Below are 22,329 nucleotides of genomic sequence, written 5' to 3'. Positions count from 1 at the left end.
TATCGATTTGTACCGAGCTCAGACGGCGTGAGTTGAGCCGTATGCAGCAGCCTTTTTTCCAACAACCATCGTGTGGCTTACCACAACGTTCAGCTCCTTCTCGACGACGTCCTCGCCCCTCGAACTTTTCACGTAGATCTTGATGGTGAACAGCCCTTCCTTGAGCGGGACAACGGGAAAGGTGACGCTGGACGCAGAGTTGGCTTCCACCACCACGGGGCGACGCTCCGAACGCTCTCCCGGCAGCGCCCCCGTGCACAGACCTTCCACGCCGTAGATGTAGACGTTGCCCTGTTGAGTGGGAAGAAGAAGAGCGCACGTGACGAACGCACTTGTACAAACGAGGACGCAAAAATGAGCGACTTGTGCGCTCCAAATGAGGGCAGTGAACTAACCGAGGCCGAAGCGGTTACCCGAAAAGAAAAAACCTGCCTGTTATTTACGGCGTGGCGTCCGAGTGCCGCTAGAGAGTTCTGAGTCAATCTAGTCGGCAATGTGTTCATTCTTGCTTAAGTGTTATTTACCTTCAAGCGATCTGATCCTGCTTTTTCGCCGTTCTTTCATTTGTTATTGTTTGCCCCCGAAGCTTACACGGAGCAAAACATCATTGATACACAGGATTGGGCTCGGCGTTGCTTTCACCCGCCGCTACGCACACCGCATCGGCCAATCGAACAGCCCTGATTGTGTACACTGCCAGATGCCCGAAACGCTGCAACACGTACTGTGCGACTGCCCAGCATATATGCTGGAGCGAAGGACGTTAGACAGTTTCTTAGCCAGCGTTGGCAGACAACTACTGTCGGAAGAAGCTATCCTCGGCCCATGGCCTGACACTGCCATTTTGAATGCGTGCAACAAAAGTATTGTTGAAGTTCCTGCAGGACACCAAGCTCGACGAGCGGCTCTAGCTAGGCAACTGTCTCATGTACATAAGCACTCACCACTTCTCTTATCATCATCATCCATTCCAATACTTTCACTCCACTTCCCTCTTCCCCAGTGCAAAGTAGCAGACTAGAGCGCACTAGCTCAGGTCTTTCCTATCAATAAATTCTATTCATTCATTTATGTCTTATTGTTGTTTTTGTAATCGTATAGGGGGGGGGCGATTCGCCGCAAGGCATATATAGTAAAAGAATTAAGAAACAAGGAAACAACGCATGGGGCCCTGTGTGAGACAGGTGCTGTAGCAATGAGTAAGGCCATTTGTTGTCCGTCATCCAATTTAGTAACATCACCTGGAACATTCTTGGCTAATGCACCAAAAATCGGTATGTGTCACTGAGTACACCATAGTCGGTATATGTGCGACTGGCACATCTACCAATTCAATACCAGCAATATACCAGTCGGCAACAAAAAAAATGAAGTCCGCCACACAAAACTGAAGTAGTCGGCAAGAAAATGGGACCAGAGTGCGAATTGAGCAAGGAGCGCGGAGCTGCATAGAAGTAAAGAGGTGAATACATTCCGGTACAAAAACGAAAACATTCGCCTATAATGAATTCTCGCACATACTTGGGATCCACCGATATTTTTCTTCGTTCAATAGACAATAGTCGCAAGCGCTCACCCTCAGCGATTCGGCGCCGTAATTGTAGACAGTGACGAGCACCTCAATCTGCTCGTTGCGAACCACCTTGTACGGGAGCGCCACCTGCAGGAAGATGGGCTGGAATACGCGCACCTCCTGTGCTTTAGGCACGCAAACACCACCGGCCGGGGAGACGCTGACCGCTTGAACCGACCACGTGGTGATGCTGTGCGGTAGGCTGACCGCGAAATCAGCCACGCCGTCCGGCCTGAGAGAGAGGAAAGTACGGAGACACTAGCTACAAACACATCTGCGTTATGCAAAAAAAAAAACATTACTAACGACATTAGCGCAAGCGTTTGGGCCAGTTGGTGCACATGCTGAACTTGAAAAGGGGGTACCAGCGAAACACAAAGGACGCGCACACAAGGAAAAGGCGTTAGACACAACGGACCTTGTCTTGCGCGTCCTTTATGTTTCGCTCGTACTGCTTGTTCAAGTTCATTACTAACGACGTTTCGCCATTTACCAGCATTTTGTCAATGACCGCCCACATAACATTCCCACATACATTTCCCTAACTCCCTTTAATCTCTGCATGCGATAATCCTGCGTCATCCATGTGAGATCCTCTATAAAGCTTCATGTGGTTTTGTATGATTAAGCACTTTAGGCACCTTATGAGGTGGTAATGATTTCCCGCTTAAAGCACCTGCAAAGTACGATCGTTGGACACGGAAATACAACGACAACACAAGGCGCAAATATCTTGTGCCGTAACCTGGAATGCTGGAGCAGGGGTGTCATAGTTCTCACTCCCCTCAGTCGACGACACTCCCGCAAAGTAGATTTCAGAAAGCACGGCTCTATCTTTACGTTCGTTCTACCAACATACTAGAATCCGGTGCAATTTTTACAGAACTTCCGTCAGCTCTGGCAAAAATTTTTAGTGGTTATGCTCCTCTTGAGTTTCGCATTATACTTGCGAGAAGGTGCCTCAGAGATGCTCATCAAACACCGAGCTCTGCAATTAATGCAACGCTGGGTCAGCCTGCAGCTAACAACATTCATAATGTTCCTTCTGCACTGACCATTTTGGTTCTGAAATCCATTGGGTACCTCAGTTGCAAAATTTCGTTTCATGTCACGCCATTCAGCTCTGTCTGAAATTACAACCCCGTCAAGGGAAGCATAATGCCCTCATAGCCACTATATTTAATGCCTTTATACGATCCCGGTATAGGCTTGAAGAACGAGCAAATTTTTTTCTTCTGAATACCAAACTATTGCAACCTTCGGGCATTGGGCGCCGGGATATTCTGGTATTACACATCGTACGATGCAATAATGAAAACACTATTCTTCTGTAAGATGCACCTATTTCTCGATCTCTTCATGCCAGGAGCTTGAGATAACTAAGTTGCTCAGGGGCCTGGGTTATAAACACGGTTACTTTAACCCCGTAATGCCAAATGTAGCGATTATATTACGCCGCTTTGATAGCTAAAAATTTTGTTTTAAGCATGGGAGACTTAGCACATGTTTTCTAGCGGCGCTCTTTAATTTGCTAGATGGAGCTTTTAGTTGTAGATAGTCAATCAGTATACCGATTAAGTTATAGCTCAACTAACATTTCATAATTTTTTTTTTGTACAGATGTGCTCTGCGTGGTCAGAAATGAAGGCTAAGAGGTCACTCTCCCACTGTGGCGTTCCTTACCCTATGACCTGCTCGTCGAACAGCCACGTCTCCCTGAAGTCCCTGCGTATGACTGTTTCGGGAGATTCGTCGCCGTCCACTTCGTCGAAGGTCTCGTCCACGGAGAACCCGACGCCCGACCGCGTCCTGTCGGGGTCGTCCAGGTCCGGGAAACTGAGCGGTGGCTCGAAGTCCGTACTTGCTGTCGACGTGCAAAACGGGCGGATAAAACAGGTGAAACAAATTTCTACGAGGCGAAGTTTGCGTGGTGTACAGAGAATTACAGAGTAAACTTCGTGTCACTACATTGCGCGACCCATTGTCAAAATTGCGATGCTTTCTGAGACCCGCAATATCGGGGGCTGTTGGATACCTTTTTTACTCGACACAAAGCCGCAATGCCTTGTTTCACCCCGCCTAATTTTTTATCGAGAGGATTTGTCACGAGTAGCGCCACTACCCAGCGTTTTTCTTTCCCTACATAAAACACGGCAATTCTGACTTCAATTAAGTGTTACCTGCGTACCTCCACCACACTGTAATTGTCTATGTCGCCACTAAAGTGATGTAGACAATTCTAAGTTGTTATTTGTGTAATATTTCGTGTGCAGAGCACGTCACATTTTTTCCTTTTACTGCAAAGCGCAGTTTTGAGCAAGGGAACGCCCGTTCCGAAAAATTCGTTCCTAAAATTTCGTCCACTCGCAATCAGATCTTTTGAACGTAATTTATGCAATAGATCGCGATCGATTACGGTAGGTACTTAAACACGTGTCACCGCAGACACGCTGGGACTCATAAGTTATAACACTTAGACCATCTGTCCATCACCATTTATGTAATGCCCCTTCGTGGGGTCTTTAAGGAAAATAAATGAATGTGTATTTCGTCCAGCGTGCGAGAGTCTAATTTCACATGCGGTTCTCGTGTCTCCTCTCCGTAGAAACACAGAATCTCTAGGCAGCGCAGAAAACGAGGACATGGACAATGTGCGTACACCTGTTCGTTCACATGCCAGTCTTCTGTGCTGTCGAAAGCTTATACGTCAATAAGGAACCAGTTAGTAGTAAGCGCTTGTTTATTGAAATTATAGAATGTTTTATTTTATTTGTATTTTTTATTTAACTATGCGGTAGACTTCGCACAGGCCCAAACAGGAAGTGGATTGTAAAAATACACATGAGCATAGGAAAAACAGGAAGAAAAAAAGAAAAATATATAGAAAAGAAAAGAAAACTGTCATACAACACTGGCATTCAACACAAGACACTCTCTTTGTTTCTCACGAATCAAGGAATAACAAAAGGTGCTCAAAACAGTTGCAATATTAGTCATATACCATTATTGTAGTTAGCGGGGCTCAATAAAACACCACTATTCTGCACATTGCAATATTTATATTTGGAATCATAAGGCAGTATACAAGCCCACGTGCACTAGTGTCCAAGCATTCAACCAACTCGTTATCCTTAAACTACGCGCTCAAATACTTTCATGAGCAACCAAAATATGGCTGCAATCTTGCGACAAAGCAATCCACAGAATCTCATTCTAGAATTTCATTTGGCAACGCATTCTAGATTTCGATTGCCCACGGGAAATATTAATATCTAAACGAGTCGCAGTGTGTGGGATACTACCTGATGCGTTTATTATGACAGGTTCTATTGGAGTGTCGGTGTGGTGGCTGCACGTAATCTCGCTTATTTATATTAATATTCTCATTACACAGCATAAAAAGAAACTTCATGACAGCCACACGACGCCGACAAGGAAGGATAGGCAGTGCTGCTTTGTTTCTAACAGCGCTTACGCTTTCCTGTCGAGAATACTTAAGAGTTTATGAATCGCAACGCTTTATTCTGAATACTTTCTCATTCTTGAGGGAGACCTTTCGGGTACGGGTCCCACACTATGCTACCATACTCAAGAATTGGCCTTACTAAAGTTTTATGAAAGAAGAAAATTGCTGCTGGGGGCCGCATTTTAACTCGTCTGGCTCGAGCGGCAGGCACCTGAATGGTATTCCGCAAAGGAATACTTGAGCACATGTGTATAGGCATGTATACCGCGTATGAGCGGGTCCCTTCATCTGCCACACTCTCCACAGGCTATGCGTGTCAAGCGAATGGTCAGACAGACATCCCCGGCACCCATTAATTGCCCTTTCTCTACATGTATACCATAGTCCACGTGTTTGTTTGAAGGGCGGAGGGTGAAAAAGGAGAAAGGAAAGGTAGGGAGGGTCAACCAGACACGCGTCCGGTTTGCTACCCTACACAGGAAAAGGGGTTTGAGGGAAGAAAAGAAGGAAGAGGAAGGGAAGAAGGTGCTATCGGTGTGAGTACGTGCGGATGTCCATAACTTCACAGCGCATCGCGTTTGTGGCGTGTATTCGAATGGCGCGTCCACTCAGATCCTCCTACCACTCACCTCCTCCCCCCCCCCCGTCCCACCGGACACTCACCTGCGCCAGTGGGCCTGCTGGTGGCGCTGAGGCAGCAGTCCTCGAAGGCCTGGGCGCACTGCTCGCCCTTGGTTCCCTCGATGTAGCGCCGCACGATGTGGGCCCGCGTACCGCACCGACGGCCCACCCTGTCGCGCTTCAGGCCCAGCGAACAACACTCCTTCAGGAACGGGTCGCGGCTGTACTTTCGCTCTGCGAACGGGAGAGGAGGAAGTCCCCAGTTGTGGAAGGGGAGAGCGCAAGGAACCGCTTCATACATTATGCAAAAAATGTGAGGCGTGCAGACAGAAGAGACACAAGAGAAGCGGACAACACGGCCAACTCTTGTGTCCTGTCTGTGCACCTCATCTTTTTTGCATAATGAATCCTTACCAACTAGCTCAGCTTTCTGTCGTTCTAAACCGTTTCATGCACTGGGTGCAACGCTTCCAGATGCTACAGTGACTTTTTTGCAGTCGCTGCACCCGCACTCGAAAGCAGCGCGGTGCTTCCTAACACCAAATATGTTCAACACTCTTTTTTTTAATCAATACTTTTTTTTGTGAGTTGGTTCATCTTGAAACATATGAGTAACAGCGCAAACAGACGACCACAAGAAGGGAGACACGTACACACAAGCGCTGACTAACAACTGGTTTTATTGGCAGGGATAGCACACCTTATATATGCCAGTGCGAAGCAAGGAAAATGAAAGGGAAAACATGTCAAGTGTGATAGCGTGCCAACAACGCAAGCGCAATACATCCAACCAAGCGCAACAAAACGCAAACAATTACTTTCCTTTTTTTCTTTTTCTTTGCAATCAGAATCCCCGACAGCCGCATCCAAAAGATCGAATTCAGCATCAAAGTCGAATTCAGCATCAAAGACAGCAAGGAAAGGAACGCTAAAGCACTTGCTACCTAATTTTCTTATGTGGTAGGCTTCTAAACTGATGCGGGTGGTCTTGTCATTCTTTTTTTTTTTATAGACTCAGTATTTAATGTGAAGAATGTTTTCATTTCTGAACACTATAAGCTGTATTACGTGGCTGCTAATATGTCGTTTCAAATCAATGAGCTTTTCGTTGTTTTCGTTTTCGGGCTTATCCTCTGCGACACGGCGTGGCAGCCTCACGTGCAAGCTCTCGCGTTGATACGCTGTTGGTGCGCAGTGAAGCGAAGGCTGGCCGATAGCTACACCTGCTTCGCGGGGTTGCGTGCATTATTACAAATACGGTATGACGCTCAAAAGACACCGCGAGAAATTCGTGCGAGGCAAATTTTCAAGCAGCCATAAAAAAAGAAAGCGAGTACAAAAGATTGTCCAGGTGACGTGTCAACCCTGACCGTGCCCTTTTGATTCACAGCTGTGTGTCTCTAACCAACTTGACCACAAAACGAGCCAAGTGGTACTTCTTGATGACCGAGCTTCCTGTGTAGCTTGCACGGCGCCGCAGCTAAGTGTGAAACGGAGTAAAAGCGAAAATTCACAGAGGCTATGCAACGACCACCTGCTCTGGCCGCGGCGTCCCGTTTCTGGCCCGGGTGCCGCAGGAAGCTCGATTCCTGGCCTAGACGTCCACGTTTAAATGCAAGAGGAATGAAGAAACGCTCGCACACCGCCATTTAGGTGCACTTTAGAAGGCCGCAGGTGGTCGAAATTCTCGGCCTCACTTCGAGACGAGCTCGTGTAATTTTCGTAAAGATGCGTGACGAAAGTTACTCACGCGCTCTCTGATGGACGCTCCTGCGGTGACGAACCCGAGCTTCACAGCTGCCTTCTGAAATGGTCGCAAAAAAAAGAAAGAATAGAAACTCAATGTCAGCAGGTACTTACCATCAATCTTTCAGGTGAGTGAGCTCTAAGTAAACGCCGGAGACCCTGAATCAGTTTAGGCTGGCAGGGTATTCCTTCACTTTTTTATTCACACTTCTATTGCGCGAATGGGACACTTATATGAGTGAAAATAAAGCCACAGTTATGTTTCGTTTTCTTCATTTCGCGGCCTTAGCCACCGCTGCCCTCATGACGTAAGCGCGACGTTATAAACAGCGGGCCATTTAACAGTGTTTAGGCTGTTTTTATGCAAGAAAAGCTTCATAGACTTGCTAAGTTGATTCAGTGCTTCCTTTATAGCTATCTATTCTTATTCTATCTATCCTTTATCTATCCTTATTAGTGTAGCGTTTAACCAGCCCCCAGCAAAAGCTAGCTGTCGTAATATTTTACGTCACGGGAGGCTGATACGTGAATGGGAAAGTGAAGCCACCACCCGTCTTTTCGTTATCGCGTAAGACTGACATATCAGCTAATCAATAACCAAATTCAGACACCCCAGCTGAAAATATTTGCTTGTATACACTTTCCGTTGGCAAAGTCGAACAGCAGAAACTGCGAGAAATGTCTCGAGTAATATCGATCGAGTGTACAAACTCAGGTCCGAGCAATGAAGCAAAAGATCACCAAATACCTGTCCTGACGACGTTCTCTGTTCCTTCCTCGGATATAATGACAGCGCCAAAGTTGGAGATGACTTCCTCAGACGAAAGCCCGCCTCCAGGCCCACACCCAAGCTCGTGCGACTTCAGAGTCGAGAACAGCTGCGATAGAACCACGCATAGATGGAGCGTTACGTTTTTATGCTTTCTCTTTAATATTTATTTGGTTTTTTTTTGCCGTTCACCAACTGGGTAAGTGCCAACGGGTATGTGCCTCGCGTGGGCGGGAGAACGTTGTTACGGCTGGCACCAGCGCTGTGCCCGTGCGGCCGTCGCATCTATATCGTGGGGTCCAAGTGGATCAGGTGTTGCCAGGAGGTATTAACGCAATCGAAGTTCCCCTCTGCGTTCCATACTTTGCCACTCATAGACATCCTGTCACTGTGCTGCATGTACAATCTTCCCAATAAGAAGAATCGCCCATGTAATCGTGCGATGGCGCACCCCTAGTCATAAGTTGCTTCTTGTTCACCAAATGACTAAAATATTCACCACCAAATGACTCAAACTTTATTTTAACGGATACTACCGCAACATTACCTGTGCCCGTTACTTAAGTTTTGCTAGGTTGTCATGGTCTGCAAGGCGATTAACAAATGAAGTATCTCAAATACTTCAAACGCAGATGCAATGTCAGAGACCTTAAAGGTCTCCGACATTGCAGCTTCGGGGATGATGTCGCTATCTTCCCTGTCGGAGACCTTTAAGGTCTCCGACAGCGATGATGCATGATCCCCGGTCCATCGTGAAGTGGATGTAATATATATTTTCCCAACTGAGAACAGATCTCCATTATTACTCCTTTCACAATTGAAATGTCGTAAACGTACAGTGAAGGACGTTGCATTCTACATTTCTTTAAATATGACAATCGAGGTACGTCTTACGAGTGAAGATATCGTGCTTCTCATTTCTGGTTGCAAAAATTTCGTGTGCGTTACACTCGAGGGCGCATTAAACTCGAGTAAGTACGGTAAGGCGTACCTTCTCCCGCGTGAGCAGACCCTTGTTGTTGAGCACGTACACGGCCTTGTCGACGCCAAGAATACCGACGCGCGTCCCGCTCTTTCCCAGGATCTTCAAGGAGCCGTTGCTGCCCGGCTCGTCGTTGTTGAAGTTGGGTTCAATGTTTATCTGCGAGCAGGTAGGCAGATTAAAAGGTCGTGCATTGCCACGTTAGCTTGGCAATAATAGGTATGCTAAAAAGCAACAACAAGGAAAGTTGAGTAGATTGTATGGCGTCGACGTGGGCTAGGTATTAGCAAGTAGTTTCGTTAGCGCACAAGTTACTCTCAGTGACGTGATACGCTGCTTTCGCTTAGTACCATGCTTGCTATCAGTACTTCACTTTTGTAGAGAATAAATCCGAAGTACATGTGGCCTGTGGTTACGGCACACTGAAAGAAACAGAAATTTTCTCAGCGCGAAAGCACCGCTACTGCCTCGAAGGGGACGCAATGCCTGCTGCCTTTCTACAACAACAGGTAGCGCCGTCGTTCCCTCCGCTGAATATTTCTTTAATTAATTTTTTTGTTCAGTACCATCGCAGATGCCGTGTACTTGTTACGTGCTTCTGAAACAGGCAAACGCTTCATCAGAACGCGCCATTACGCACGGAATGCACTCCGAATTAAATACCATTCCTGCGCGAAATTTGAGCGGAGGGAGAACGGATTCCTACTTATATTTAATGCCAGACTACTTTGTAGACTGGACATACGGTATAACTTGTACATATATACACGTCCACATTAGTACCCACTGAAATAAACTGAAAACTGACGACTGAAGAGCAGTACGAAGTTACAGAAACACATTCCATGTACATCAATTACTACACAAAAAACAGCTTCACACACAAACTGACGTTATGTTGAAGAGGCTCTCACCGTAATGACGTTTTTGATAAGTCCATGGAAATCAACTGAATTGAATTGATAACTGCAAGGGAATCAACTGCATATGAGATACACACACAAAAAATGAAGTTAACATATTCCCCAAACGTCGAAAAATACATCGTAAAATGAAGTTAAGCTAGTTCTTAACGTTGACATCAAAGGTGAGGCCATAAATTTTGAAGTGCCGAATTAGATTACTTTTATCTATGAGAACAGCGTTTCCTTGTCAGGTCTTGGCTTGTATATTAGCTTTTAAGACGCTGTCTCCTCCGTTATCGATCAGTCGCTGTGGAGAGATTGGGTAATGAAGTACCGTGTCAATTACCATTTCTGTCCATTCAACAGCGAAAAATAGGCGATAATAATATGTTACTTCATTTTTGCTTTATGGTTTTCTTCTTATTTTTTCGGTTGCACTTGGGATACGGAACCACCTGGAATAATTTTAGTGGGAATAGCATTCTCGGTGTTGTAAGGCGAGTTTCCTCTGCAGTTGTTATCTACGTAACCAAGTTCCTGGGTCGATTCCGAAGAGAGTGCAGCATAGATATGTGCTTCTATTCACCCTTCTTTAATTGCGAATAGCATTCTTAGCATTTCTTAGTTTTCTTCCGGCTATATATCAGACCGTTTCCGTGGATAGATCGCGATATTGTGCTGCCTAAATATGTGGTCTGATCCTGCATATAGTGCGTTGTCAAAACGTGAACCCAACGTTGTTGACGGCGCTCTTCAATGAAAAAAAAAATGCATCTCTTCAGATTTCTCCCGAATCAGTTTCGTCTCAAAAGAATGCTATTCGCATGCATATATAGTCACCGTAGAAGTTCCACCCAAATTACTTTACGGAAGGCGGAGTTTGCGGAAGATTTACTTCACCATGTTATTTGTTGTTATCTTGAATTTTTCTTTTCTTCGTTCTCTGTCCCCGATCCTCCAACGCCTCAAATTGGAGGGAGCAGTATTTGCAAATAACTATCAAAAATAAAGTGATAATGAAAGTAATGAAGAGACAATGATTCCTCGACTGAAAACTCGACTAACATCCGACGTCTCTCCACAGCGCTACACGAATGCGTGACACATTTTTTTTTTTTTCGATTTTTAGCCGTCGGCAAACCAGTCAGTCCCCCTACAAACGCGCACGCATGTATGGAAAGCTCGCGCAGCTCAGTTTGATTGAGCTCAGTCTCTTAGTACAGAACTAAGTCCTTCCTTTCTATTTCTTTTTTTTTAATAATGAGCACTGCGCTTACGGTGGACGACTCCGAGCAAACTTCCTCGACCTGGACCGTGAGCGAGTCGGCGAGCAGGTGGCCCCGATGGAAGGCGTACACGAGCACCCGAATCGTGGGGCTCATGTCCCGTGTCACCGCAAAGTTCACGGGTCGACGCGGCCACGAGCTGCTGCTGGCTTCCAGAATGCCGTGCTGCTTCGCCTGGCCGCGGTTCGTTACCTGCGAAATTCACGGATGAGGAGCTCGAGTTCGCGCCCAGGCCGCTCGCGGCCAGCGCCATGCGTTGTGCCCGCCGTCTCCAGAGTGCATAAGCTATAACTCTGGACCAACTGCAGCATAACCAGTCACACAGCGTGAGGAGCGCAACCGCAGAAACGCCTAATAAACTGTCGTCGCGAGGGAGGCACGGGCAAGGACAAACGCTTGTCCGTGTCTGTCCGGCCGTCACTGTTGTGTCCCTTGCGCGTAAAGTTTATTAGTCGTGGAATAGGAACAAGCCGGCTCTCAAATCTTCGAGAAATCTCTTGAAATAGAGCTGTTTGGTCGGAAAGAGAGAGAGAGAACGGAAGATTGATTGACTGAGAAGAGGAAAGCTTGGTGACCGCACCCTTAACTGTCTAGCGCGTGGCTGACACCTGAACATCGGACAGCAGTGTGGCAAAGGAGCAAATGGGACTGAAAGATGAAAGAGATATTCGCGAACAACTTTGCAGCAATGAAAGGAAAGCTGGAGAGGCAAGGAGCACACAGCTAACGGGGATACCGCAAAAATAAAGGTCCCACGTTTTCATTCGCCTAATTGTTTAAGCTGGCCAGTAAAACAGAACAAAAATTGCGTATTTAGAACAGCAAAATGAGACAATTCACACCGCTGAGTGTCAAATTCGACTTTTTTTCCGGTTTTTTTCTTCCATGTCAGAGCAAATGCGAAACTATCGCACGTGTAAGCGACGCCAATTCAGTATTCGTACCGGAAACCACAAGTGCTGTCAAATACTGCCGAACTACTTGGCGCAGTAACACAAGTGCAGACGCAAATTTCGTTTCATTGCCACAGAGAGTTGCCCGTGAGCACGGGAAGGAGGAAAGCGCTCGGAGCTGGTAGCTCTGCTCTGCCATAAGCTGCTGAACCCTCAAGGCCTCGAACGGAAAACGCAACGTTCTAGTGTATACCATAGGAGTGGATTTCCAACCAATACAGAGGCTCACCGGAGGATGGAGACGGAGTGATTAACAGTGGTCGAGCAAGGGATGTCTCAGGAAGGCGGTAATGTTTAGACAAGGGGACTCGCCACCATCACGCCAATAACTGGTCTCCTTGGGAGTGCAGTTTACAAAGATCTATCTATCTATCTATCTATCTATCTATCTATCTATCTATCTATCTATCTATCTATCTATCTATCTATCTATCTATCTATCTATCTATCTATCTATCTATCTATCTATCTATCTCTTCCTCCCCCTCTCTCTAACACACCTCCCCCCATGGGTTAGAGCCCGAACTCGCTCAATCCGCACGCCTTCCGCACGTGCGGGGACGCGCGGAAAAGTTAACACGTCGTGCCCAGGTGCAACAAATTTCGGTTTACACTACTCGCGGACACAATAGGTAAGCCATAATTTCTGCGCCTGTGCGCGACATGACAGGTTCTCCACGCGTCACAACACGTGCGGAAGGCGTGCGGAATGCCATGCGACTTGAACGAGTTTGGGACCTTAGAGCTGAACAAGCGGTGGCGTAGAGTATACGGCGAGGGAAATCAGAATATTCAAAAGGGGGATGGTGAGGGGTGGTAGTGAGGCAACGATCACGTAACTAGGGAGTTCACGATCACGCAACTGTGAATAAAAGAAACGTTCTATCGTTGTTTAACTCTGGGAAGCGCTCGTATCATATATGTAAACTGGCCTTCACTGCTTTGTACTCACGAGATAATAAACTGGTGAGATGTCCGCCGGCTCGGTTGTCACGTGAGTATCGAAGTATTCGCCAACCTGCACATAGTAAACGGGTGATGGGAGTTCAGGCTAAAGAAAATTCTAACAAGGGCGTTACACAGAGAAAGATGGTAACATAAATTCGAAATAAAAATTCATATAAAATGCATGTAAAGGTAAAATCAACGCACCTTGAACGATTTTCGTGTGTCAATGCGCTTCAACGCCACGAAAGCGCGCGAGGGTGAATTGAAGGCCTCAACGGCAATGTTTCCTTCCGACTGCTGGTGAGGCCTGTATTTAGAGTCACGTGTTTGGACCTGCGGAAGCACAGTGCAAAAGTCTTAACATGTATATCCTATTACTACAAGCATATCAAGAGACGGCACCAGCTGAAAGTGAAACCCTCGAAGTGCCCACAAGAATTCCCATATGTGATTTTTTTTTTTAGCTGATGCGGAGTCTCCGCTGTGATTATACTCGTCCCTGGCCACAGCTTATACGAAAACCGTTGGAAGGCCTCTTCTGACGCTTCTGGAGGCGCTATCAAGGCTAATTGCTACTCGGTAATCAATTACTGGCATCAAGGTTTTACCGCACAGTTTTTATGGCTCTCGATTGTTATGGGCATGTCTTCTCGGTTCCTGCAAAGCTAAAACGTTTTTATGTCCTGTCGTCTGCTTCTTACGATAGATTTAACATCAACCCAAGGCTCATGTTTAAAGGAATACAGACATGATATTGTCCGCTCGACATTCTTATTTTTGTTTTGCGTTAGATCAATGTCCAAGCTTTCTAGGCCTTAGGAGCAATACCGGAAAGAGTCAGGGTTCCCTAAATAATCTACTACAATACCTCTTTCCACAAGCCAGTTTTGGTTCAGGTACGCAGATGTTCGATGCGTCATGACGTCATGATGCGCCGACTTGCTCTGTTGTGATCGCTGCTGCTACCACACGCGAGCGCCAGCCACAGAAAACGCGATACACAAGTCGACGCACAATGCCCTCCTGATCTAACGTGTCAGAGCTGAACGCTCACAAAACATATGCGTGATTTCTTTCGTGCTCTGGAACAAGAGTCAAATTATGGGGTTTTACGTGCCAAAACAACTTTCTGATTATGAGGCACGCCGTAGTGGAGGACTTCGGAAATTTCGACCACCTGGGCTTCTTTAACGTGCACCTAAATCTAAGCACACGGGTGTTTTCGCATTTCGCCCCCATCGAAATGCCGCCGCCATGGCCGGGATTCGATCCCGCGACCTCGTGCTCAGCATCCCATTGGAACATGAGTACCCCTGTCTTTACCTTGGCTTTAATCGTAGAGTGGCGCCGTTCAGTCTGCACCAGGAAGGCGGCCCTTCCCGAGGCGTCTGTGATGGATTGGGTTGGCTGAACCGGAACATCGAGTTCCTGGTCATCCAGAACAGTGATCTCACACGGGATCCCAACAGCGGGTTTGCCGTTCAGCGTCTTCACATCAGCCTGGAATTAATGGAAAACGCAAGGTAGCGAAACACTCGAGGATATGAGACGCCACCACATATACTCAACACCCATCGACATATCCAAAAAGCAAAACCATCGAAAGACACAAATTCCAATGAAATGAGATTAGGACGGTTAACTTACGCAGTGATAATCTACAAAAATGTCTTCTTAATATTTGAATTTTTGTACTACTTCATTCTGATCGCATTAAGTGCTTATGCACGCACACGTGCGCATGCTATAAGTGATATTCTGCTGGCGTTTCAAGCACCTTATTGCTTTCATGCGCTGTTCTCGGCAAAATAGACAGGCTCCTGCGTGCGCGTGACGAACTGTATTACGGAGCCTGTACATGCAAGCATGCATGTAGACTCCTTTAACTGCATTAAAACCCCTTAAACTTCGTAAAGTAGCGACACTCTCCTCCTCCGCCTTCATTCCTCCTCGTTTCTCCTCTCTTTCACGCTCCCTCCTCGACCGTTGCGCCGCCTACACTGCTCGAGCGTAGCAACGGCGCCAACATGCGCTCCTCGCCACTCCGTAGACGCCTCTCGAGCAAAAATGGCGCTGATGCACGGCGCGAGGGCCCACGTGATGCTATTAGGCCAATAGCGACGCGGCGTTGGCTTCGGCCAGAGCGGATACGAATTTTACGAAGTTTAAGGGGTTTTAGGGAAACCCACTCTGACGTAACGCGTTCGTTGACGTTGCGCGGCCGTTCTTTTGAACCATTACTGAAACTATACTTTGCAGGCAGCGGCGGCTTCCAAAGAACCTCGAAATCGACACTTGGAGGCAATGCAGAAAGCGACCATTCATGCTATTTAAATCCAAGGCGGTCATGCGCACGGCGCGGGTCTCGATGGGAGGCGAGTGCAAGAGCTGCCGCACTAACTGTCGTAACGGTACCGACGGTGCCTTTCGTCACGCTTAAATTGGGAAGCGCTGAAATGAATGGGATGCATGACGCAAGAAAGTGCATCGCTCCTAAGCACAGTTATTCTCAGAAGCTTTTTTATACCGATATGAATTTATTTATTTATTTATTTATTTATTTATTTATTTATTTATTTATTTATTTATTTATTTATTTATTTATTGCCCGGTCGACCTCGAAAATATTCGCAACTCGTTTTTGGCCAAATTCTCCACAACTACAAAGCAGTTAGTGATTGAAGAGCGATAGCATGAATAGAAATTAGCGCATTGATTATATGAAGGCTTTTGAGTTGGGGAACATCCATCATTCCGTCGCTAAAGGTAAATCAGTCGAACATAGGCGCTGAAACGAAGAAATAAGAGGTACAAGATGAAGTCAAAATTACCAAATGAGATTTGTGAAAACTCAAAGGCAGAAATAAGGTTAATGTTTAGGTGATCGGGACTTTTTCCGGTGGCGATGTCCGTCGCTGCGCTGTATTTCAAGTTTCTTGCAGTCTGAACCTCAGGACTGCAAGGAGAACTACCGAATAATACTTCTCTAAGGTTTCGTAGGGGCAAAAGTTCTACAAAAGTCCAAGAGCACAGACCCAAGACAGCTTTTGTCATGCACGCAGTGGCATGTGAACTTGTGCGTACCACAATGACCGTCATGGTGCCCGGCTTGAAGTCCTTGGGCGTGTTCCGGAAGCCCACCAGGTACGGAGAGGCCGCAAACACGGCGGAGTCGTCCACGGCCGCGACACGCTTGCTGGTCGCCTTGTCGAGCACGTCGGCTTCCACGACGAGCCGGTTGCCGTGCACGAGAGGACTCCACCGCTTGCGCCGAGGCATCTTCAGCTCCTCGGTCGCTATACGGAAGGTCGCTTCACCGCGAAACAGCTGCGTTCATTTGTTAGTGCAGGCGCGCGCAAGTCATTATCAGCACGGTGACGCGAGATAATTGGTTCATAAACTGCAGTGTAGGGATACATAATAAGCGCGACAGTGCATGTGGTTCGAATTTCGAACAGCCTAATAAAGTAATACTCGAAGAACGACGGGCCCCATGGAATATTTTGGCAATACGCCGGAAGTTGTAACGTGTCCTCTAAGGAGCGTTCTGCCGCAAGATTTCTTTTTAAGTAGGCTCATTAATAGCGGAGACAGAAATGTTTCAGTGCCGCGAACCCGTGATTTCTGGAGGTGACCTTCACTGCAAACATAGAGCTCTCTCCCCTTGCCCCGTCTAGCCTCCGCACGCGAAACTCCTTCCCTGCGTTCTCCCGTACCGGACCTCGAGGGTCGCGCGACGCATACGTCACGGGCCCCGCCTTCATTTGCTTTTATATTCTGGCTTTTTCGCGGCACGGTGCACTTCCGCTGACGGCGTCGCGCGCGAGCTGTTGTGATTGTCTCGTTTCGCGCAGCTCACGATTTTGCGCTGTTTACACGAGGACACTTGACTAGAGGTATAAGTCAGTGCTACACGAATACTAAGGCAGACGAAAGCGGATCAGAGAACATGATCTCGCGCTGGAACACGGTAGAAAATGACATAGTTTCGGTCTCTGCGCATCCGGCTGCACGACGTGGGAACAACCAGACGAAACGGAAGTCCATTTCTCTTGCTTCGGTGTGAAGTAAAACACAGACGTTTAGGCATTCGGTTTGTGTGTTTTATTGTTTCTCTAAGCTTTATTTCGTCTGTTCAAGCAACATATTACGCAAATAACTGATGCTGCCCTGAAAATATTCTCGAAGTCACATGTCACCACGAGCGACATCACAGTGCAAACACGTGTACGTAGGCGCACTAGCACGTGTAAGTCATCCTCCAGCTTGGAGCGCAGCGGCCTCGAGGTGAAGGGAAAACGGCGTTCGGTTTAAAATGTCAGGTCTTACCGCGGCCCGTAGCGATGTAATATTTTGCAGACACGATAGTTATTGCGCAATGTATCCTCTGCGCCAGTCAGCTCAAGATGGCCAGACCTGGTGAGGGGCCTTTTAAGTACTGTATGCGCAAATTATGCAAACAGGTGCACATTATTCATGCTAAAACTGTAGCTCGCACAAGGAACGAAGGGCACAGGTAGTTTGCAAACAAGCGTTGTCCTTTGTTCTGTGGGCACGCTACAGGTTTACCACGAATCATTACCAACACAGCCAGCCTTCACTTCTTTGCAGGTGTTCACTAGACAAGGGACTGACGCACGACCAAGGTACCGCTGAAACCAGGCACACAGTAGGCTGTGTTTCTTCTTTCCGCATGCATTTCGACGGGGGACGAAATGCCAAAATGCCCTTGTACCATGAATTAGATGCACGTTAAACTCCAGATGGTCAAAAATTAATCCGGAGTCCCCGGCCTCGCCGATCAACTGTGAGCCGTCTGGCCCGCCGGGGAAGCCGCCCGTGTCCAAGGACTCGAGGCCGTCACCTAGGCTGTGGTGCTTATGGGCCCACCCCACCCAAATCGCCGCACATTTCGAATAAAGTTTTCACTCACTCCCCTCATTTCGGCGTCCCTCATAAGCATACCGTGGTTCTGGCACGTAAAAACCCCGGATTTAATTTATAACTTAATTTTGTTTTTGCGGTCCTCCCTTCTCTAATGCGCCGTGACTCACTTGTCATGCAAGATCTATTGGCCCAATTGCCGTTTTAAGCAGGAAGCTGCCAAGTACAAACAAGAAAAGAATGATTGCGTTAACACTTCACGCGCAAAGAGTAGCAAATTTGCGCCGAAGCTCTTAGGCTTAACAGGGAAACGTCTCTTCACGAGGCATCGATGAATGCATGCCAGGGAGGTAGGCACGGGAAAGCCTTCGTTACAGTTGGCAGCAGCATTGCTTTGGCCCTCTCGGGAATAGGTTTTTGCTGTCATAACTCAAATTTGTGAGGATTTAAGTCACGATAAGGCAGTGTGAACTATATGAGGGGTGAGGTATTGGAAGTATCCGTACTAATCTCGACTACCTGGGTTTCCTTATCCCGCGCGCGAATCTAAGTATAGACGAGTGTATTTTGCATTCCGCCCCAGGTTTTCGTCGTCCACTGGAACCCGCTAGCAATCCGCCACGTAAAGTAAAACAAGCCTCGTGAAGTATGCGCGTGCATAACTCGCATGTCATCTTACGAAGACAGCGTAGACACTTACGTCCTTGAAGTTTGTTGAGCCGATTTCTCGGTCTTTGCCGCCTTCGTTTCTGACCTTGAAACGGAAAGTTGCTGAGCCTTCGACGGGTTTTCCGTAGACGTATCTTTGCGGAGAAGAATGAGAAAAAATTTTTCAAACACATTTTTCTAGTTTATAAAGGAAACGTTTACTTTGGCCAAATAATATTGCTTTTTCAATATTCAGCTGTACGATGCACACTAGTACTGTAGAAAAAAGAAAGAAAAGCCACGTCCTGCAATAAAAGTGCAATTCTTTCCTATCTTTCTTGTTGTCTGAAATAAGGACTATAGACATAACAGTGCACATGACATTGATAACGTTTGCTTACATAGTAGAACGAAAAGTTATCTTATTGAATTGTCCTTTAGGTATTCGCTCACAATGTACGAATACTGCAGAGATTCAATCTACACGCGTATGTACGAAGACAGCTAGTAGCCTGTTGACACAGTCCCTAAGAAACTTATAATTTACGACCGCACTAGGTAGGGCTAGAAATATTTTTAATTCCCAATAGGTATTAACAGTTACTTTATTAACTCGTTATCATGGAGCCTTTATTATGTGACTACATTACCCCATCCCAAAACAGAGCCAAGTGCCAGGCTTTCTAGCAAATATTATTGATTCACTTAAGGTTACCTTAATTAACAGGCTCTCGCTAACCTATAACTACAGCCCCATTTCTCGCAGTGTGCACTTTAGCTAATAGATTCGTCAACAACAATTGTCTAATGGATCAATAAATATTTATGAGAACAGATATATGTGTAGATAACAGACAGCTAAGTAAGTGATTATTCCGCCTTCTATCCTTCTTTAACCTATTGTAGATAGCTCAGGCCTAATTTATTGTTATAATTAATCATCGATGCCCAGAACATGCAATTTAGACATTCAGATTGAAAGCCAAATACCTGTACCTATCTAGCAGGCTAATTCACGCCAACGCCATGCAACTTCCAGCCTTCCACCCCCCCTTCCTTTTTTTAGCAAGGCATCCACACTCACTTGGCCTCAACTTTGCCCTCCACGTAGTCTTGCTCCGTGAGGATGACGCTGGGAACGGTAAGCGTGACCGAGAATGTGGGCAACACTGGAGGCACGAGAGAAAAAAAATAAGGCAAAACACATCCGAGTCAACCTGAAGAATGCACAAACTACGGACGTGTCTGAGATCAGTTCCACCGTAGAATCACTGACCATATCAAGTCATTTAGAAGGAAAAACACAAAACTTACCATATTCTTGAAGCTCGAAAGTGATCTCAGTTTCTTGGGTGAACTGGATAAAGAAAAAAAAACAAAGCTTGCTTGGCTGGTGCAACTTTATTTTTGAGTGAGTCCGTGAACATCTTCAAGAGATGGTCCATGACCTTTTACTGAGTGTTTTCCAATTTAATAAGAATTTTAATATTCGCAATAATAAGCAAGCAGCATGAAGAGGCATCGAACGACTCGTTCTCGTCCCTCATAGCATGTTTCGTTCGCTTATCATCCATATAACGCCGCAAATGCAAATACAGCATCATCACGTGATGTTATGTGCACAGCTGTGAAAAGTACAACCCACGCCACAAGCGCGGAAAATGTAAGCTCCTTAGCGCAATCGTCCAGGAAAAGTTTGATGTCCGCCAGGCACGTTGAATGTATAGGCACATTATTTTTTAACACAGCCGTCATGATACGTATATCAATAGCCACTTAGCAAAGAGTCCTTGAACAAAAGTTAGCCTGTTGAATTTTTAATGCCCACTCTTTCAGCCCCTCTGCTGTTCTAAGCAGACGCGCGCTATTTGCGAGCTGACCGTGAAACGACAGACATCACGACCGGAAACTAGGTGTCGTTGGCACCACAAGGTAACTCGCGGGGCTCTTAAAATAGGCAGCATATCGAAAACAAGGAATACAAAAAAAAAACATGCACGGGTCTCACGTATGATCCGTACGTGACCACGGCCTTCCATTGGCCGAGGATCGGCGATTCCGGGAAAGTGTACGAATGGCTGAACATCCCCGTCGACGAGGCGTTGTCCTTCGCACTAAGCACCGTCTGATACGTGACGATGTTCTGCGGGTTCTGAAAAACATAGAGTTGCACCGCAACGCGCATGGGGTCAATTGCAACGGGATGGACAATCGCCGTGGCCAGGTGCAACGTCGATAAAGAATCAATTTATTATGTGTTTATTGCTGGATCAGCGTCAACAAATAATGTGGCAGCTTTTTTACCCCCAGATAGATTTAGCTTCAGTAGAATTCAAATTCTAATTTAATTGTTAACGTCCCAAACGTTCACAGTGGGTTTTTATGGACGCCGTTGTGAGTGGATCTGCATTAATTTTGAACTTTAGCATGCATCCAAAGCACAGTACATCGGCGTTATCGCATTCTGCCTCCATCGGAATGCGGTGCCCGCGACCTGGAATCGAACCCGCGACATTGTGCTAAGCAGCGCTGCGCCATAGCCGCTGAGCCACCCCGCCGGGTTAGCAGAACTCAATTTTTTCCACAACTTTCTCGGGAAAACTTTCGCAAATGTGTAAGGTTGGCTGCCGGAGGTTCACAAATAACCAACGAATTGATCTGGAAACTTTTCGTGCGATATAAGAGCTCAGTCAACCTTGGCAGCACTTCTTTTTCTGAAGGTGCTGGAACATCTAAATAGATTTCCTGTCTCTTTTTTTTTTTTTCTGGCGAACTCGCCCAGCAGGGTTCGGCGAAAGATCACATAACAGGAATGTTGCATGTTTACGGACCGGCAGATTGATAAGCGCTTAATGTTGCCGGAAAATTGACGACCAGCAAAACGAGAACAAGGTGAAAGCAGGAGCCAAAGTTTCGACAAGTGGACTTGTCTTCTTCAAGTCCACTTGCCGAAAAGTTGGCTCCTGCTTTCACCTTGTTCTCATTTTGCTCATCATCTTGAATTTCCAACTCCCGCCTTCCCCGTGTTTTCCCCGGAAAGTTTACAGGTCTCAAAAGAGACTAGGCGCAAAGCGCGCAGTTTGTGATTTCTGTAATGTAATACAGGACGCAACGAAAAAATATTTCTCGCTTATGCGATGAAAGAGTGTACTGAATACCTTAATCTCCAGCTTTAGGTCCCCGATGGATGGCACCAAGTCTTCGCCGACGGCAATCATTCGCAAATTAACTGCAAAGATAAGTTTTAATAATTCAGGTCAAAGCAGATCAAAAAATGCACTTGGGGGGAGATGATAGAGTTAAGCGTAATGCGAGCAACATAGCGCCGCAAGGAAGAGGGACAAGTCGAGACAGGACAAGCACCTGTCCTGTCTCGACCTGTCCTTTGTCCTTGCTGGGATTTGTTACTTGCATTACGATGAATAACCAACACGCCCAAACCTATTCCCTTCTGAAGAGTTAAGTGGTCGGTTAAGTGTGACAAGTTATCTGGTTTCCTGCTGCAACAGTAGAATGTTCTTTATGCTTAATTACCAGCACCTTCATCT

General features: G+C 46.5%; 1 protein-coding gene across 6 annotated transcripts in view; it reads right to left on the bottom strand.

The window, feature by feature from the left end:
* The window catches only part of LOC142557603 (complement C3-like), an 85,421-nt gene that overhangs the window by 36,523 nt on the left and 26,569 nt on the right, over nt 1–22,329 (bottom strand). For all 6 annotated transcript variants that reach the window (XM_075669561.1, XM_075669558.1, XM_075669560.1 and 3 more), the window contains 17 exons: nt 21,940–22,010; nt 20,790–20,933; nt 20,096–20,138; nt 19,866–19,950; nt 18,834–18,936; nt 16,334–16,576; nt 14,573–14,749; nt 13,454–13,582; nt 13,254–13,319; nt 11,340–11,540; nt 9,167–9,316; nt 8,155–8,284; nt 7,411–7,464; nt 5,703–5,894; nt 3,257–3,437; nt 1,577–1,805; nt 82–291 (listed from right to left, as the gene is read on the bottom strand). In XM_075669561.1, coding sequence (XP_075525676.1) covers nt 82–291; nt 1,577–1,805; nt 3,257–3,437; nt 5,703–5,894; nt 7,411–7,464; nt 8,155–8,284; nt 9,167–9,316; nt 11,340–11,540; nt 13,254–13,319; nt 13,454–13,582; nt 14,573–14,749; nt 16,334–16,576; nt 18,834–18,936; nt 19,866–19,950; nt 20,096–20,138; nt 20,790–20,933; nt 21,940–22,010 — 2,408 coding nt within the window. The remainder of the gene's footprint in view (nt 1–81; nt 292–1,576; nt 1,806–3,256; nt 3,438–5,702; nt 5,895–7,410; nt 7,465–8,154; nt 8,285–9,166; nt 9,317–11,339; nt 11,541–13,253; nt 13,320–13,453; nt 13,583–14,572; nt 14,750–16,333; nt 16,577–18,833; nt 18,937–19,865; nt 19,951–20,095; nt 20,139–20,789; nt 20,934–21,939; nt 22,011–22,329) is intronic.

Source organism: Dermacentor variabilis, chromosome 9 (genome assembly GCF_050947875.1).
Source record: "Dermacentor variabilis isolate Ectoservices chromosome 9, ASM5094787v1, whole genome shotgun sequence".
Classification (NCBI taxonomy): domain Eukaryota; kingdom Metazoa; phylum Arthropoda; class Arachnida; order Ixodida; family Ixodidae; genus Dermacentor; species Dermacentor variabilis.
This window is presented reverse-complemented; position numbering and strand designations above follow the sequence as displayed.